This window comes from Lepisma saccharinum, chromosome 3 (assembly GCF_977018435.1).
Source record: "Lepisma saccharinum chromosome 3, izLepSacc3.1, whole genome shotgun sequence".
In the NCBI taxonomy this organism is placed as follows: domain Eukaryota; kingdom Metazoa; phylum Arthropoda; class Insecta; order Zygentoma; family Lepismatidae; genus Lepisma; species Lepisma saccharinum.
Genome location: NC_139231.1, coordinates 85,802,848 through 85,821,785, shown reverse-complemented (window position 1 = coordinate 85,821,785; position 18,938 = coordinate 85,802,848). Strand labels below are relative to the sequence as shown.

The window sequence follows — 18,938 nt, the reverse complement described above, 5'->3', positions numbered from 1 at the left end:
CCACTTATTGCTTGTTGCTCAACAGCCGAGCAGAATTTCACCATCAAAGATTCTTCATTCAAGTCCTGACTTGGCATGCATGGTCTTTTGTCAGAGTTCTTTCATCTTTTTTTATCAAATCACCATTCGTTTTAATTTCATTTGGCTTTAAAAATACAGAAAGGTAACAAAATATGATTTTTTTTAAAACAATACCACTCATTATTTCTTCTTTCTCTGAAATACTGTCAATATATATATTTTTTCTTTTATGTCTGTTCTTTGTTATTGTGTCATTCTGGAAATAAATCAAAATAATTGTATTTAACATATTTATTATATTTCATAGATTCACACATTACAAAACTGCTAAAAAAATAGAAAGATCTTCCATTCTCTCTCGCTCACAGTACAGATAAAAATGCTTATAATTTCAGAACATAAATACAGACAAAAAAAAAGTGCAGACATTTACACCTTCAAGCATTCTTAAGTACAGCAGTTCCGATACAAATGAACTAATATATAAACTTCATATATTTCAATATTCAGTTCCTCCATGAAAAACTATTGAATCTACCTATGAATGGTGGTGTACAGATATTGTTAGAATTAGTGAAGAAGTCATGGTCATGTGAGTTCTTTAGATTAGATTCCCACTTCCGAATCCAATACAAATAGTACTAGGAAACAAAGCACTCATTCTATTTCAGAGGAACTCAAGTAGTAACAAAACAAGTACAAATATATAGACATCAGTCAAAATGTTTTAGGTGTAATAAAATAATTCATGAAAGGAACAAGTACAAAAAATGTTTCTAGGAGACCTCATAGTCTTACCTAAAGTATAAATTATTTACAACATTATGAATTTAGAGGTGGAAGGAGGAAAATATTGCCGGGATTACATAAGTAAGATGACAAAATAGATTTTAGCCATTAATTTGCTCTTCTGACTTCAGTCGGTGCAAAAACACCACACCTAAAGTATAAAAGTACATTATATGAGTATCATTTAATACTCTTGGGATACTTTTTCAAATTAATATTTTATAATACAGTCACATTGAAATGAAGGAATTCCAGTGAAGTGGTTCTGTTTCCACTTTCAATTCAAATAAATATAAATATTTTCAATGTTGTTCAGTTTTATTTTTTCTTTGTAAATTCAATTTGGTGTTAAATTTTTTCTCCAAGAGTGGCATCCAAATAATGTTCCTGAATCTTTATTCTTTAATACTTTAAGTGAGGTGAAGTAGTATCTGCTACTATACTTACCACTACAAACTATTCGGGATATATTTTCTACAAATTTATCACACTTTCAAATTTTTCAGAAGAATATTCTGTTGGTTCTCTATATATCCCCTATTCTAATACTTCAGACTAATAAAGTGTTAAGTTTTACATTTTTCATTTGTACTGTTAGGCTAACCACATATGTATTAAGAAGATAATAGTAAAATAATCTTTGGTTCTAGTGCAGTTCAAATTCATAGCTGATTACAAACTTCATGGTTATAACATATTCATATTTACATTCATAGTTCAGTGTATTTGTATATGATTCTTTAAGCATGTTGCATAATTTTTGTGAACCTGTTCTGTGTAAAACTGTATACAGTTTTTACCTATTTTGCTGAACGTAAAGATATCTCATTTTCTCAACTTGATTTTTGCTCTGATCATCTTTATATGGATTTGCTAATATTCAAATTGAATATAGCATGTGCTTTGTACAATTATAATTCAGTCCTGTCATGTTTTAGTGTCCTTCAGAAAAGTTTCTACTCAAATATCATTTCCCGTTTGCAAATTGGACAAATATCAGAGTTCTTGAGGCACAAGCGAAGGCAGTCTCCGTGAAACATATGATGGCAGGGAGTAATTCGGGCCAGTTTCATGGGACTAAGACATACTGCACAAACATCGTCAAATTCAGCCAACTCGTCTAATGTGGCATACCGGTATTGGCTAAGCACTGCTCGTTCTGCACTGAGTGAAGTCCAACTGTTGAGCGCCATCTCCTTGAATCGCAAGTACACATTTACGTACATTGCAAGTGAGACTACACGATACTGGCCGTAGATAAGAAGTGGAAGAGCGAATGTGAATGACAGTGCTCCGGTTATTGTACGTAGAATGACTGGTGCCCACAAGGACTCGAGGGACTCCAAAATATCCAACTGGAGAAAGGAGAGAAGTGCAGGGAAACCTTCTATGAACACTTTCTCCGTGCACATGTAGTAGACCCAGGTAATGATCGTGTAGTTCCATGTTGGATGGTAGTGTTCCAACCCTTGCTCAAGACCGAATACGAGAAGCATGAAGACAACTGTTATGATGAAAGTCACGGCTTTGGTCCACTCCAACACTATCTTGGTGGCTGACATGGCAAGATGCTTGATGTTGGAATGCTTCGTCATGTTCACATATGGAGACCAATCCTCTTTCTCGATGAGCTCCTTGATGTAGGACATGCAGTATGCCACAACATTGTAAAACATGAGTGAGTACAGACATGTCACTCGTTGGTCTGGTACCAGGACTCTGTCACAAAGCATGAAGAAGATTAGCTGGAAAAAATAATAATAGAAGATATATACCTGCACAGCTTAGAAGATTCAAAGTTTCTAACACATAAGTTATCCATACTTTCATTCATTAAACTTAATGACGCATCCTGAATATTTGCTAAATACAGTATTGGCCAAATTATTGGACTCAGTTGAAAAATGAAACACAGATCAATTCACTTTATGTAGATAAATTTGACAGATCTAATGTTTTGTGATACACATTGCATTGTTATACACACAGCAAGTATTGTCAGTACTTCGTATGACCACCTTTGGCTCTTTTCGAGCCCATTTTTAATCACTGCTTGTGTACAATTCCTTTATCACTCTTATTTCTAAATTCCAACCACGTGGTTCATGAAATTACATGTATATTCGGAGATACAAATATAGAGCAATCAGAATTAATATTATTTCCTTTGTTATAACCAAACAAATAGCATAAATAACATGGTAACAATGTACATATTGTTTCAGGCATTTTTGCAAATGTGCAAAGAATCATGTTGCCACCTATTCTTGGGACACAGAAAAAGAAAGGATTGTGGGAAACAAGATTATATCGAAGCAGACAAACAGTTTAATCCCAATCGTCAAATTTATTTAGTTAGAACACTTTCAAAACAACGAAATGTGCTTTTTTTTTTACAATGAGTCCAATAATTTGGCCAATACTGTATATGTACTCTGTGGCATTGAATCAGATATTATTTTAATTACGATGGAGAAGTATTGATCGTGAATAATATTATTACATATCCCAGTAAACGAAGTATTTTTGTCGGAACTAATTAGGGGAAAGCTGAATTTTGGTGTATTGTTAGACCATCATAAGAGATGTATTTTACCAAAAGTCCCTACCCCTTCCCCTGTAATTTTTCTCCCTATGCTCCCCTGAACATTCAATATGCAGAGTTTTAGGAAAGCGTCCATATCTCTGAAACTAGTGGACATATCGGGGACGTTCTTTTTTTAATTTCTGTGCCAACATTACTCTCTATAAAGTGAGTTCTCTTTATGTTTTAAATATTCCCAAAGGTTTTTGAGTTATTTTAAGACAAAATGAAAAAAACATAAATTTTTATACTTACTTTTTCTTTTTGGGACTGTATTTTCGTTACGAATGATATCGCACCAACGACATTCAATAAACTACAGATAGTCCAGAATAGAGCAGCCAGGACCATCAGCGGCCACAGCAGGGACACAAGGATCATCCAGATACACGAGGACCTGAATCTTCAACCTCTGAGACACCATGCTGTAAGACAGACTCAAACCTTTTGGACTGACATTCACTTCCATGACAACCCCGCTGTATGCAGCATTGGACAGACACCCATCCTAAGGTGGAAACACCGCACTCCCAGACCAGACGACCCAAGAAATCGACAAAGAGACGAACCACTGCTCGACTAACCCACTACCCCACGAAAGCAGAACCCTGCCTCCACCATTTTACTTCAAAATCCCAACCTAAACCCTAAGTGTTCACATACACCATTATAACCTTTATGAATATCTAAACCTTGTTTGCAAAATCCACATAATACCTAATGACCTGTACATATATTTACTCCTTGTACCATGTATGCATAATTAACCTTTCTATCCTGTATAACCCACATATGTCACCATAACAACCCCATGCCCTTGAAATAATGTTTTTCCATGTATACCATCCACCTAATTATCATTGTATCATGTTATATCCCAAACATGTACCTGTTTACCCATACCATTGCACGGCTCGTGCAACAGAACCTTCTACACCGGCTGAGGGAGCAAACAACTCCAGAAACAAACTGCCACTACGCTCAGCCTCCAAGGAGGCCCCCCCTCCCACCCCCTTTTCGAGGTAGAAGAAAACCTCAAAACTCTTCGCTCCAGCCAAGTTAAGGAGCAAAAATTCCTTTCCCCACCCAAGACCAACCCCGCTGTTGCAGTTGCTACAGGAAACAACTCACCCCAACTAACTAAATAACCAACCTTCCTGTCCTACACAGCACTTCTACCCCAAGAAAAGCCGAATACTATTGGAAAATTATCCAAACAAAAGTTGTAGAGTATAAAATTATCTTTCATTTGATACCAATAAAGACAAGCTTGCTACTAAAATTTGCCCTGTAGCGAGAAAAGTTCGACCGTGAGCACATGCACTTTCACTCGCTATGTGTGCTCCCCTACTCTTGCTGCGTTCCACAAAAATCCCCACATTTTGATGTTTTTTGTTCATATGTGCTACATTTAAACAATATTTTTAATGTTTTGTAACATTTTAAAGTAGCCCATGTGCTGTAGATGGATAGAATATACAATTTTAATTGTCTTATTTTGAAAATATTAAAATGACTTGTATGCAAATATTTGCATAATTTACCTCTTAAAAATATCATTCTTGTCTGCCATTCTCATATTGTTGAACTCTGCACATGATTGTTTCAAGTACTTTTTCGTAGCCTAGTTACACTTTGTACCAGGAATCTGCAGAGCAGCATCATGCACGACGGTAGAGAGGGGGAGAAAGTGAGTGGATGGAAAAAGCAGTGCACGCTGCTGCAAAAAGGTGGTAGCTGAGGCTGAGTTTCCCATCCATGCACTCATTGGTCAAACACTCTCGAGTCCTACTTGCGCAGAGTACTTCTTTTTGTTTTTCTTCCTCCAGTCTCCCGGGACAGAGTGTAACATATCTAGTACTCTTTGAAAATATTCTTCATTTCATGGACACATACGTATGCTGTTTAGAGGGGTCTATGATATTCTACAAATAATGTTGAAAATGTTGTTAATATTCTTAAGCAAACACTAGAGAATTGTAGCAGGAAAGTCTGTTGCAGTGCATCTATATCCTGATCTCCATCAACCATGGGAAGTCTCCATAAGCTGCCCTGCAGACACATGAAATTAAACAAAGTCAGTAGCAACAGATTGGGTAGTTGTCATTGGTTTCAAACATTGGCCACGTATTTTGCATCTCCAGTCAGTATATTGATGTTTGTTTCAAAACCATGTCTGGATTTGTAGCTGAACCCTTAAATCAGTGGCGTATACTCTGGGTTATCTAGGTAATCGCAGATGACCCGCCTATATTTCGTTTTTTAAAATATATATATATATATATATATATACATACACACACACACATTTCTTCGCAATATTCTTCCAAACCAATTTCGATGCATACATTTCTTTGCTTCCAGCGCACGAATGCTTCCAACCATTTGCCGCTGAATGTCCGGGAACCTTTCTCCAGCTGGTGGAATGACTTCAGGGAATCTCACCCTGACGTCATTCCTCCTGCTTCCCTTACAACCCTTGTCGAGGAGAGAGGAAAGAGGGGGAGGAAACACAGCTTCTCAGGCATGGTGATTCCGTGCCCAGGGTAACCTCCTCCTTGTGAGAGTCCACCGGTCTCACTCTCAACCTTCAGAGCCTTTTCCGTTCCCTCCACTGAACTAGGGAAAACATACCCGGTAGAGTGCGAAGAATAGGAAAATTGAATAACATGAGCAAACCAATTCTCTGGCCTGCAATGATTCAAACTTTTAAAACCTGTCATTTCGAGCTCGGAAAGGGATTTTTTTTTTATCATTCATAGGGAATTTCATTCTGAGCCAGGAACACAACAGAAGTTTGGCACGTGAAACTGAATGCGTGGAGTCGTTGGCTTCATGTTTATTATTTATTTAGGTGTTAGTGTTTGTCGTGATAGTGCTGTGTTAAAGGGTAATGGATGTGATACAACATTTGCTGGTGAAACCTTTTGGAACAAGATCTTTTCAGGAGAAGTTGCAAATTGTTAATACAGGTAGGTCACTGTCATCGCTTGAACTTATTTCTACACACAAAGACAAAAATCGGGAATATGTGAGGCATTTTCACAAGCAAATTATGACAAAACACCATGGTTGACAGGAAGTATAAGTGTTAATAAGCTTTGCTTTTTTGTTGGCCGTGCTTACTTTTCGGGGCTGAAAAGTGTATGGACGCGTGGCGGATACTGTAATCTTTGCAACGCTTGTGCCAAACATGAAAAATCCAAAAGTCACATAACTTCCTTTGTTAAGCTGCAATCTTTCGCACAGACACGTATTGACGTGCAACTGGACAAACAGCGTGCTTTGGATGTGGTACGGCACAAGTAATCGGGTCCTGGAGTAAGTTGAATTTTGCACTTAAATTAATATTGCGGGTTTTTATTTCACTAGTGCATGTCTTTCATTTTATATTTCACATGTTTTTTTTTATAGCTTTATAATACTGTCTTGTTTTATTATTTGAAATTCTACACGTATATTAAACTGCAATAACGAGAATTAATTGATTGTGGTCGTAGCAATAAGACAAACATTCCGACACAATATTCCAAAATCCAATATGGATCCTGACATAAATTGCACGGAAACTTTTGGAGTTTGAAGATCAAGGGTCGGAGATTACGCACTCGTTAGAACCAGCATACCCCATTGTTTAAAATATTTTGACATGCTGCTGAGGCACTTGGAGAGGGTTCATCCAAATCAGAATGAGCTTTCTAATACAATTTGCTTGTTTGAATTATGAAGCTAAAGTTATGAACTTCATCTAGATGTTTATATTTACTCAATCCAAACAAGACAAGAATAAACTTTTTTTTTTTCATTTTGCAATCAATTCTTCTTGAGAGAGAATCCTCCTTGGCTGAAAATGGCTGGCTGATCTTTTGCATCAGATAATAAGAAAATCTACTGCTTTTGTCTTCCCCAATGCCACTCCCCCTCAAAAAAAAACCTCTTTAATAGCCATGAGGAAACATATCTATGATTATCTTGATGAAAGAGTTTTTGGATACTGAAAAAGACAGGGGGACTTCGGGGTCAGTGCAACTGCAGGACCAGCAAATATCTGATCCAACTATTATAACTTTTGACTAATCATCAATTTTTGTATAACCACCTGAATTATGTCAACATCAGCAACTGCTTCTTCAAGAACTACTCCTAAAACAAATTTCTGAGCAACAGCATTAACTAGTCCCCTTTTGTTGGATGCATTAACCTGGTCATTTTTCAAACCTCTTAGTTATAAAAAATAGTTACGACACAATTGATGTTGTTTCTGAAAGAACCCTGAAGCAGAGCTCGAAGTGAGGGCGAATGGGATGGAATGTTATCCCACGGCTAACAAGTTTTTCGCAAACACATCCTCCCAGCTGTCTAATTGTTACCATGTTAAATCATAGGAGCCCCCCCATAGCTTGTCCAAACATCACCCCAGATGTTTTTCACTTCAAGTGCTGGCCTGAAGATCTCTACAGTCCTTGACTGATACACTTTTAAGTAGAGCTGAGCCAATACCACCATTTGCCGATACCCACCGATATCGATGCCAATACTTGTATAATTCCAGTACAAAATAACAAAGGCTAGTTACTGAGTCATACTAACTTGCAGCGGCGTAGTGCCCATGTAAGGCTTGTAAGTCCACCTTACAAGTCGAAATTATTGAAGATAACGTATTTCATTCCCGTATTTATCGCTTGAAAACACACAGAAATATCAGACTGCAAGTAGAACTTTTAACGAAAGAATAGAGGACTTGTTTTGATTTGAGTTGTTTCTCTGTAAGGCTTCTTCAGAGGACTTACGTGTAGGTGAATGGAAGAAATTATTTGGACTTGCCCATGGCGGGTGTGTTTGCTTACGTAGTATCATCTCAACCAATGACAGGGCCCCCTGATTCTGAGCCAGATGTAAGGCGCATTACCAGTGGGTGCTAACTGGTGAGAATTTCTGTCCCCAGGTAGGCGAAGCTTAAGCTGGCATGGTTGCCGCTGCGTATGACTCATATGCTTGCCACGGTCGGAAGAGAACAAAGAAATTCAACTCCCGTGTTGTTTCAAAATGCTTGACGGGAGGTGTAACAAAGCGGATGTCATTTTTAATGTGTAAACTAACTATTAAGTTTACAAACGAGATGGTTTAATGTTGGATATTACCTCCATTACAAGCAGCGAAGTTAACGATAAAGAGGAATGTCTGGCAATCCAAGATCCGGCAGCGCCTGCAAAGTTTGGCACGTGCATCCCAGTTACCCATAATGTTAAAGCTTGCGCGTAATACTTAGCATTATGATTTACAGATTTTTTTTTGATTTTTTTTTTTTTTACCTTTTCCTTTCACTAAGTTGCTTGATATGCTTTTCAAAATGTGCACAAATATCGTAACCATGATAATGAGTAATATTCTCGAATGCATTTGCATTTGCAAATTGTATTCGACGCATTTCCCACAAATGCATTTTTTAGTGAAATAAAAATAATAATAAGAATAAAAATATGACATGACCTTTCCAGAAGAAGAGTTTGTGTCCTTAACTGAGCTGTATGCAAAATTTTTAAATTGCTACCAGTTGAAAGTTGAGCTACAGGTAATTTATTCTGAAGCCGAATATTGAGTAAAGAGTGTGTTTGAACTTCATGAGTACTTGCGTACTACCCATTTGAACGAAGCTGTTGAACAAGTGTACAAACTAACAGAATTGTTCCTCACTGTTCCTGCCTCATCTCGTCGGTGGAAAAGTCATTTTCTGCACTGTAGAGGATTCATACATTTCAACGCAGCACACAGACTCAGGCAAGGAAATCTGACTTGGGACTGATATCCATTGAAAAGGAAGCTGCTAAAGACATTGACCAGAAACTCCCGATTCTACGACGACGTGATTGAGGTGTTCAGACTAAACGATCGTCGGATCGAGTTACAGTATAAATGAGAATTTTCATTAAGAAATACATATGCTATTATTGTTAACATAGAGTGTGTGCATTTTGTGTTTGAAATTGAGTATGCCCATACATGAATTAGATTCAAATAGATTCTATTTAGTTAAAATGTTTTTGGGTTTTCTTTATCCAATATTCAGGTCAGGTTTATCTAAGGAAGCCTTACACCTTTCATAGAATCACGCTACGCCACTGCTAACTTGTCACATCACTAGGCACGTATTTAGAAATATATAATTTGGGGAGCCAGTCCGAGCCAAGTGTCTCGGAAATATAATAATAAAATTGTTTCTATTTAATACATTAATATAATTATTTGTAATAATATGAATAATATGAAAATTAATTAATTAATTTCTCCGATGCGTATGGAGTATTTTGTTGTATGTAACCACAGACTAATAAACTGAGGAAAAACAACGTTAACACTTATTTTGTTCTTTCTGTCTTGACTAAAAAATATTCCATAATTGGGAAAAGAGACATGCGGTAGTATATAAACATGGAGAAACTAGTACTCACTTTTATCCGCGAAGCTGTTTTTTCTTTTTCGATTAATTTCGGTGGCCACTGCCACCATCCTCGTTTGAACTTGCTGTACTGTTGCTTGGCGTGGGTCTTTTGAAAAAACAGCTTCGCGGATAAAAGTGAGTACTAGTTTCTCCGTATTTATAAAAAATATTGTTATTACATAAATAGTAAAAAGACACTATAAAATCAGAGATAAAACAGCAAATATTCATCATCTAGCTTACGTCTAGTTAAGAAAGACCGCTAAAATTTGTGTAAAAACAACAGTCATGGCAAGGAAATTTATGTCAAAGTAGTAAAAAAAAATAGAATGTGTATTGAATAACAAAAAGTATGATGGTACGTCCATTTGATGAAAAGTAAAGTTCCTGATAAATATTTAATGTACATTTATCCCTCTTTTCCAAGAACTCCGCAACTACCTGACCAGGCATTAGTGCGGCGGGGGGTTAAAAACGTCCACCTATCTTACCACAACGAGCTTCAAGCAAGAATTGGCAATGAATGGTTTATTTCCTACAGTGGTAACTAAGCAGTTACATGCCCTCATGGTCACATTTAGGTTCAGCATTCATTTGCCCATGCCTTTGATCTTGCCATATACTTCCCAGGAGGGTGGGGTTTTATCCAGTGTTTCTAGGAAAATCTATGGAACTTCTTGTTCTGGTCTCTTAAACTGTCACAAGGAAGGGTGAACAAACTTTTAAAAAGGACAAATGTTGAGACGAGCTGTTGCCTTTGCCCGCTCTTCTAGCTACTGAAAATCTATGGTATCGGTAAAAGAAAATCAACCGATACTGCCGGTATCGGCTCAGCCTTACTTTTAAGTCCTGCTTTCTTTGTTTCTTTTTGACAACTGGAACATGACAGAATATCAGTAAGGTGCTTAGTTTGTTTGAGTTTGGTTTTTAGGCCACTTTATACACAGAAAGGATACTAGGAACTGAACCTATAGTTTCAATTAGGATCCAAACCATTATGTGCCTCAACCAAGTATGAAACCATAGACCTCTTTGTAATAAGTATACAACGCCATCCAACCATCCATACAGCCAATGGAATGGTAATGTCAGTGAAATCTCCACTGGAAATTGAAATGGCCATTGCCTGACAACTGATATTATCACATTAGTTATTGCTATTGATCTGTACAGAGCCATAACCAATTTCTTATTGATTCCAGCGAAATGAATTAATCTATGGACCATCGTTTGGATGTCTTCGATTAATATTAACAACAGTGGCCGATACAATCCACAACCATTCTATAGTTTTATCACTAATCCACTAGTTTGAGCTTTGAGTGCCAAATAGACTAAACAAAAACAAGTCCTCCACACAGGTAAGACTCGAGAGAGTTCGATCAATGAATGCGTGAGTGCATGGAGGGAAAACCAGGCTGCAGCTACCAGCTGTTTACAGCAGTACACACTGCTTTGTTCCCTCTACTTGCTTTCTTCCCTTCTCTACCGTTGTGCACGGCGCTGCTCTGCAGATTCCCGGTACAAAGTGTAACTAGGCTACGAAAAAGTACTTGAAACAATCATGTGGAGAGTTCAACAATATGAGAATGGCAGACAAGAATGATATTTTTATGAGGTAAATTATGCAAATATTTGCAAACACGTCATTTTAATATTTTCAAAATAAGACAATTAAAATTGTATATTCTATCCATCTACAGCACATGGGCTACTTTAAAATGTTACAAAACATTAAAAATATTGTTTAAATGTAGCACATATGAACAAAAAAAACATCAAAATGTGGGCATTTTTGTGGAACACAGAGAGTAGGGGAGCGCACATAGCGAGTGAAAGTGCATGTGCTCGCAGTCGAACTTTTCTTGCTACAGGGCAAATTTTAGTAACAAGCTTGTCTTTATTGGTATAAAATGAAAGATAATTTTATACTCTACAACTTTTGTTTGGATAATTTTCCAATATTATCATTCGTAATTACAGTCCCAAAATGAATGAAAAAGTAAGTATAAAAATTTACATTTTTTCATTTTGTCTTGGGGTGTAAGGGATAACCTTTCACGTAGTACACCCTGGACTGAATTTTGCAGACTAACGATACTCTGGCGACTGGCCCTATGGCCAGTAAAATTTTGTGTGTTGTCCTGTTTTTTGTCCTATGTGTGCTGAGTGCCCCTTTACAGCCTCAGTCTTTAACCTAAGTCAGAATATTTTAAGATTTTAGTTATGCGACGTTACAGTTATGTTATTTGTTATGATAAGGGGCTGGACCCCGTATAACGTGATGGGTGTAAAATAGCCTAAGTGCTGACACACCCAAAAACTTAAATTCAAATTCATTTTGTCTTAAAATAACTCAAAAACCATTGGGGATATTTAAAACCTGAAGAGAACCAACTTTATAGAGAGTAATGTTGTCACAGAAATTAAAAATGAACGTCCGTATATGTCCACTAGTTTCAGAGACATGGGCGTTTTCCTAAAACACTGCATATTGAATTTCAGGGGGTGTAGGGAGGGAAGTTACAGGGGGAGGGGTGGGGACTTTTGGGAAAATACATCTCTTATGATGGTCTAACAGTACACAAAATTCAGCTTTCTCCTAATTATTTCCAAAAACCCCCCATTTTTTGCCTTCCGTTTCCTGTACTATACAGTATGAAGAGGACTTCCACGAATAAAAATGAACTTCATTATTTCCCCACAAAATTTAGATTCTCCCTTTTATCACTTTAGATAAGGATGTATGGTTGGGTAAATATCCATTGCTAGAGACTCATTGAAAAATATGCCGAAATTCCTACAATTCACTTCCTCTGTTATGTGGCTTGTCTGTCAAAAAGAGATATATATATGATAAAGACATTTTGGCATATATTTTGAATGATTCCATAACAGCAATTTTCCTTCTCACTGTGCGTACATAAACTGAGTAATGAACCTACTGCAAACCATACAACCTCCAGTTGATAATGTATTTTAACTTCCATTGCATTTTATATTTTATTTTTATCATGTGTTAATATCAAGGACTTACAAATTGCAAGTAAATATTTTTATTGATGTTTGGGGAATAACAGATGTGGTAGTACACTAAATATATGTGTTGAATTACTATATCTGCGAGACACACTTTTAATGGTTGTATTAATTTCAGTGGACCAGTTCAAACAGGTGGGGGATTTCCATACTGAGAAATATTAATGATTTACAATCTCTATACTTTTTCCAAGAGGTTAACATTCCAACACCTATAATATAATGATTGTGAACCTTGACAAAAAAACAACTTCTAAATGGGAAGTTAGAAGTGACGGAAAATTATTATTATTATTATTATTATTATGGATGCTAAGCAAAACAAAGACCAGTTTTAGAGTATGTAAGATGTTACATCATGAACTTAATTTGTAGTAGCTCTAAATAGGCTCTCATGATGAAATCCTAAATTACTAAAATTTTAAATTCCAGTGTTAATTTCCCCTAAAATTAGAGTAAATATTGCAACTTTTACAGATATTTTAATATTTTTTTTCTTCTAAAATTGATCACATAAGTGACACCAGTATCCTCTTTCTACTTTAGATTTCCATACATGAGCGTAACTTGGGACCTATGTTGGGAGGCAGAACCGAAAGGTTTTTTGTCCCATAACAAGGTGGCTACAACTATTTTGCTAGGTAACTGTTAAGTCTGGCATATCACAAAAATCACTTTTTATTTCTTTGTTCCTCAGGTTACAGGTTAAAAAAATAGTAAATTTTAACAAATCTGAATTTTGGGGGAGATGGGGCAAAGGCCATCCTTTGCCTCCACAAAGTTACGCCTATGATTTCATTTTAATGATTCATTTGCATACCTAAAAATACATCTTCCAAATCAACTTACTTGGTTGACCATAGTAGATATATTAGACATCTTCATAAAGACCTTCTCGCAACGTTCCAGTGGAGCATACATGGTAAGAAAAAATGTTTTTGCTGGCTTCAGTACCAAGGAACAAGTTGCTATGAAAAAAAAAAATATTATTAGCTTTGTTACAAGCACCTAATTTTTAAAATGCACTTTGAGCCCCATAGATTATACTTATATTCTAGACAACACTACTCTAACAACTAGTATGATTTAAAACTTTGTGCCTAATGCAAATTAATTATTTGTACCATCAATCACAGACACTTCTGTGGTGTAAACCAGAGAATTGTTGTGATCTTTAAAACACAGAACCATCAATGACTGCACAGGGTGGGCCAAAAGTCACAATCTGATATTCATATATACTTATTATTATTGTGAAAGAAAGTGGGGTAATTGCTGCAGAAACGGTATTGGAGCAAGTCAGGAAACCAATAACATGAGTAACGCACACCACCATAACATAGTTTTTTTACTGCAGCATTCGAAGATACCTCTATTGGAAAGCCTAACTCCTAACCACAATATTGGGTTTGACTAACCTCTATCAGAAAGCAAACTTAATATTTCTACACAACGTATGTGAGGATAATTCCTCTCAACCTATGGCAACCTGTTATGTCAATTTCGCTTTGTGAATAATACGTTCTTCTGTACTATAAATAGGGATCTTGCTATTTCGCAAATAAAATAATACCGAAAAATGTTAATTGTTGCAAAAACTGTTTATGTACTGCAGTGACTGTTCTAAACACATTTTACATTCATTTGAAATTGCGAAATAACGCGAATTTGGCATAGGCTGAAATGCGAATTATGGTCTTTTCAACACATTTTGTGCTTTAAAAAAATTAATCATACTACGGAAATTCGACATTTCTTGTGTTTTTCGCTTTAAAAATAAAATTACTATATTTATGCATATAAAATGCGCAGGTTTTCCAAAATTGTAGCCTCCCGAAAAAAAAATATATAGTGCGTGTTTTCATGGAATGATTCCGACAGCTACATGAAACCATGTATAAATTGATTTTTCTCACGATTTTTCACCTATCGGAACGTTTTGAATCGCCTACCTGGCGGGAGATCTAGTGTTGGTTCTCCTACCGTCACACCTCACAAGGGAGCCGCAACATCGGCATTTATCGATCAAGAAATCGAAAATAACTTCGTCAAAACTAGTTTCCAACGGATGAATCACAAACAGACGTAGGAAATGTGACTTACAAATTAAAATACTAGTTTAAAAGCACAATGGATATATAAGTTTAGGTGTATTTAGCATTAGCAAAAAGTGCAAAAATAACACCAATTTTGTAGAAAAATAACGGGAAAAATCGAGGTCCCTAACTATAAATAGTATCCGATCATGAGTTTATTTCCAGAGTGTACATTGCCTCAACATGGTTGAAAATTACCACTGCACTGACACTCCAAAATATGAAAAAGTAGCCCTAATTAATTGTAGGCTACTGATAGGGGAGAGAAGGTAAACTATTTTTCAGATGTTTTAAAACATTTGGAAAAGTGATGATTTGTTTAGAAATAAATTAAAACCCATGATTTTTGCGCGTTATTGCTCAATGTGAAAGTCTCACATTTCCAAATATTGAGCATATCGAAGAATCCGTTCAGTGGCGCCTCCATCGCGTATCAAAACTACAAGATGTCGGTGAGATGGGTCACAATAACTACCGAAGGCCTTTATTCAGACTGAGTTACAAATAAGTTCCGCCGTGAATGACAACAGTGGATCATCGAAAATAACTGAATTAAGAAAAATAATATTCGTGGGTAAAGGTTTTAATTTTATTTAGTGAATATTGCAAGAAGATGAAACACAAAAGATTATTATATTAACAAACAACAAAAGTTTAACCTTGGTTAAATTGATTTCCGACAATTAGGTAAATGTAAACAAGAGGGAAAAAAACGTGATGGGAAATGAAGCCACCTGCAGAAATACCTCCTTACTTCCATTCGAATAAATCACTCGAAATAGTTGAAACACTAAAGACTCTCGAAACGCGATACTTCTTGACATAACGCGCCGCCACTGTTCACAGTGCTTACGGACTGTGCTGTCTCCTCTTTACTTGTTTAAGAGAAGGGGTCTTGTTCCTTCTTTAAACCACCATAAATCTTCAGTTCAATCTTCCGTTCTTGTTGCTATGAGCGCGAGCTGGGCTCCAGTTGGCTGATAGCGACAGCTTCAAGACCAAGTCCTTTCGTTCAGCTCGAGGCTTCCGTTTTAAAATATATGGTCGTATTTCAAGTAATGAGGCTGAATGTTTTTAATCAGAAATTATTATTTTGTTGTCATCTCCACGAGTTAATCGCTACGATGTGGATGAATATAAGAAACCAGAAACAGCCAGATTTTAATCCCCCCCCCCCCCGAAGTTTGCAACCAAGTACCATGGGAGTTATTATCAATAATATGATGACTATGGATGTTTATCACTTATCAGCCGACCTCCGTGGTGAATCCAGGGCTCCCAGGTTCGAATCCAGGACTGGGCATGGTGTTCTTTGTAAGTGTCCTTTCATCTCTTTCATTATATCATCAATCACCCTCATCGTCGCGGTTAGTGAAAAGTGGCAGAAAAGCAAAATGAAATAAACCAAATCAATCATTTTTCGGTAAACCAGTTTACTGCTACATACTTCTCCCCTTCCTCTTAATAGAGTGCTATTACAGTAAAAGCTTACACTTAAAATGCATTAGAGGTGGAAAGTGTACAAGATGAGAAAATCTACTAAAAGGGGATACAATAACCTTTCAAAATAATTAGAATAAGGGCAAAATACACTTGAAACCAAAAGAGAGGGAGATGGAATTGCACGTACAGCCGCTAATAGAGAAATATAAATGTCGTGACTACTAAACTTCTATTTAAAAGAAATTATAGCTCAGCCGATGCCGATGTATCGCTATCGGAAAGTATCGGTTAGAATTTATTTACCGATACTTTCCGGCATTTTGTGGTATCTAATTATCCTGGAAATTATGCAAAATTCGAAGTTCCTTTTTATTTTGCACCAGGTTTGTGTGAAAAAATTGAATTTTGTAATAACTAGAGCCCGGAAGTTTGGCAAAATGCCTCTTTTTATCTACTGCATATATTGATAAATTTTTTCCAGATATACGTTCCTTATGTTGTTTCGAATGATTTGGAAGCCTTTTCATTTTGCCTATTTGGGACCCCACTGTCTATTTTTAATTATAATGCCTTTTTTGCTTTTTTCAATGAAATTTGACAATTTTTTTAAAAAAAATGTGTATATAAATTATTTTTCTCCCAAAAAACGTTGTTGGCATGTATTTTTTTCCGTTTATTATGTGAATAATTTTCGCCTTATTTAAGTAATATTGAACTCACGCATGTTTCAACATTGCTGAAGGAGTGTGAGAAAAAAGTATTTCATGCTGAGTTAGGATATTGCCTTTCGGTTAACATTTCTTGTGCATGATTGACTGCTGAAGTGGACAGGTTGATTTCGAACACAAAGAAAATATTTCTGAAATCTCCCTCTCGAACCCGAAAATTTCAGGAAGTTTGGATTGAGCTTAGTTTACCTCAGGAACTAGTCTTGACGAGATGGGGAACCTGGATATCAGCAGCTATATATTATGCTAACAACCTTGAAAAAATCAGTGAGATGATCGATGCTCTTCCAGAAAATGAAGCGGCTTCAATTCGTGAAGTGAAAAAAACCCTGTGCTATTCAAATTTATTTTTGCACATTATGGTGCATTGCCAGAGACGATTACAATTATAGCATCCATGAAAATGTTCGAGGAATCTATGCAGCAGATGATGGAAGTGCCAGGAGAAAAGGGGTCAGCTGTTGCGGAAAAGTGCAAACGGGTAGTGAGTGCAAATGAGGACCTGAAACAATTGAAAACAATATGTGATATTCTAAAAGGTGAAAATGCTGTTACCGAAATGAGTCCAGCTACATTAGCTTGTTTTATGTATGCTCCAATAACTTCTGTCGAAGTAGAAAGATCATTTTCTATTATGAAAAACATTCTCTCTGACATACGACTATCAATGAATGTTGAGAACTTAAAAAGCACCTTGTAGTTATGTGCAATGAAGACGGAGAAAATTGAAATGCTCTTCCCAATTTAGATTTTAACATTTTGCCAGAAATTAGAGATAAAAGTAAGCGACTTCCAAATGTGCCTTTTTTTCGGTTTATTTTGCCTTTTTTTCATTTTTAGTGCCTATTTTCCACATTATAAATTCCTTTTTGCCTGCCTATTTTAACGAAAATAAATGCCTGAACTTCCGGGCTCTAGTAATAACATAGTATGTAATTTAATATTTTGATGTAATTCATATATTAATTAATGCATATATTAGAGTGGAATACTTGCATACCGGTAAATGAAATAGTTGACAGCCTGACAGTGTTCACGAATTGTGTGGTAGTTCTCTAATACTTCTCTAACAAGGGCCAGTTGTGTGGAATTTTTGGATTGTTTGCAAATTACAAATAGGCCTATTGTGAAATAACGGTGAAAGGTACAGTACAGTCATAGAGATTTATGGGTGTAATAATCCCACTGAAAGTCGATGGGATCGTTACAACTTGAAGTATGCAACGTGACAGTACAAATGCGTATCTTTCAATATAGGAGCGTATCATTATAATCAGCATTTAGAATTAGAATAACTAATTTACTTAAGTTCTTGACAGAATCACTCGGAAGGCAAAGGTTAGAAAAATATGGCAAAATTTGTCCTATTATTACAAAAATGGAATGGAATGGGAAGATGAAACTTGATGACTGGTTTCCTATGTTTAGCGAGAACCTGGGGTACTGGGGTCCACGGCCGTCAAATAATTTAGAAATATGTTTTTGTACGAGGACAGGCACAGGTGTAAGTACAGCCACCGGAAATACAAATGAGACGCCTAGATCCTGAAATACCGACTTTCTTGCAATGCGCTATGTGTGTTGCCTAACTCTAAGGAGATAAGCCAACTTCCGTAGCAACTTTTCAGTAGGAAATTGATAACCCTGTTTAGCCTTGTTTCCATGTTAATCAAACATTAAAATACTGACCAAGGCAAAATTTATTGTATAAAAATATACACTAAAAAAGTAACGTTTCCACCATCTAACAGGGTCTTCTTCAGACGAGGATTTATTGTTAATCTTCGTCTCAAAAAGAC

The 18,938-nt window shown here is 36.3% G+C and overlaps 1 protein-coding gene across 1 annotated transcript in view; it reads right to left on the bottom strand.

The window, feature by feature from the left end:
* Positions 1-311: 311 nt before the first annotated feature.
* The window catches only part of LOC145985208 (uncharacterized), a 30,655-nt gene continuing 12,028 nt past the window's right edge, over positions 312-18,938 (bottom strand). Inside the window, exons 4-5 of the mRNA XM_083118951.1 lie at positions 13,722-13,840; positions 312-2,555 (exon numbers count right to left, since the gene is read on the bottom strand). Of these exons, the coding sequence (XP_082975077.1) occupies positions 1,767-2,555; positions 13,722-13,840 (908 nt within the window). The 3' untranslated portion in view covers positions 312-1,766. The remainder of the gene's footprint in view (positions 2,556-13,721; positions 13,841-18,938) is intronic.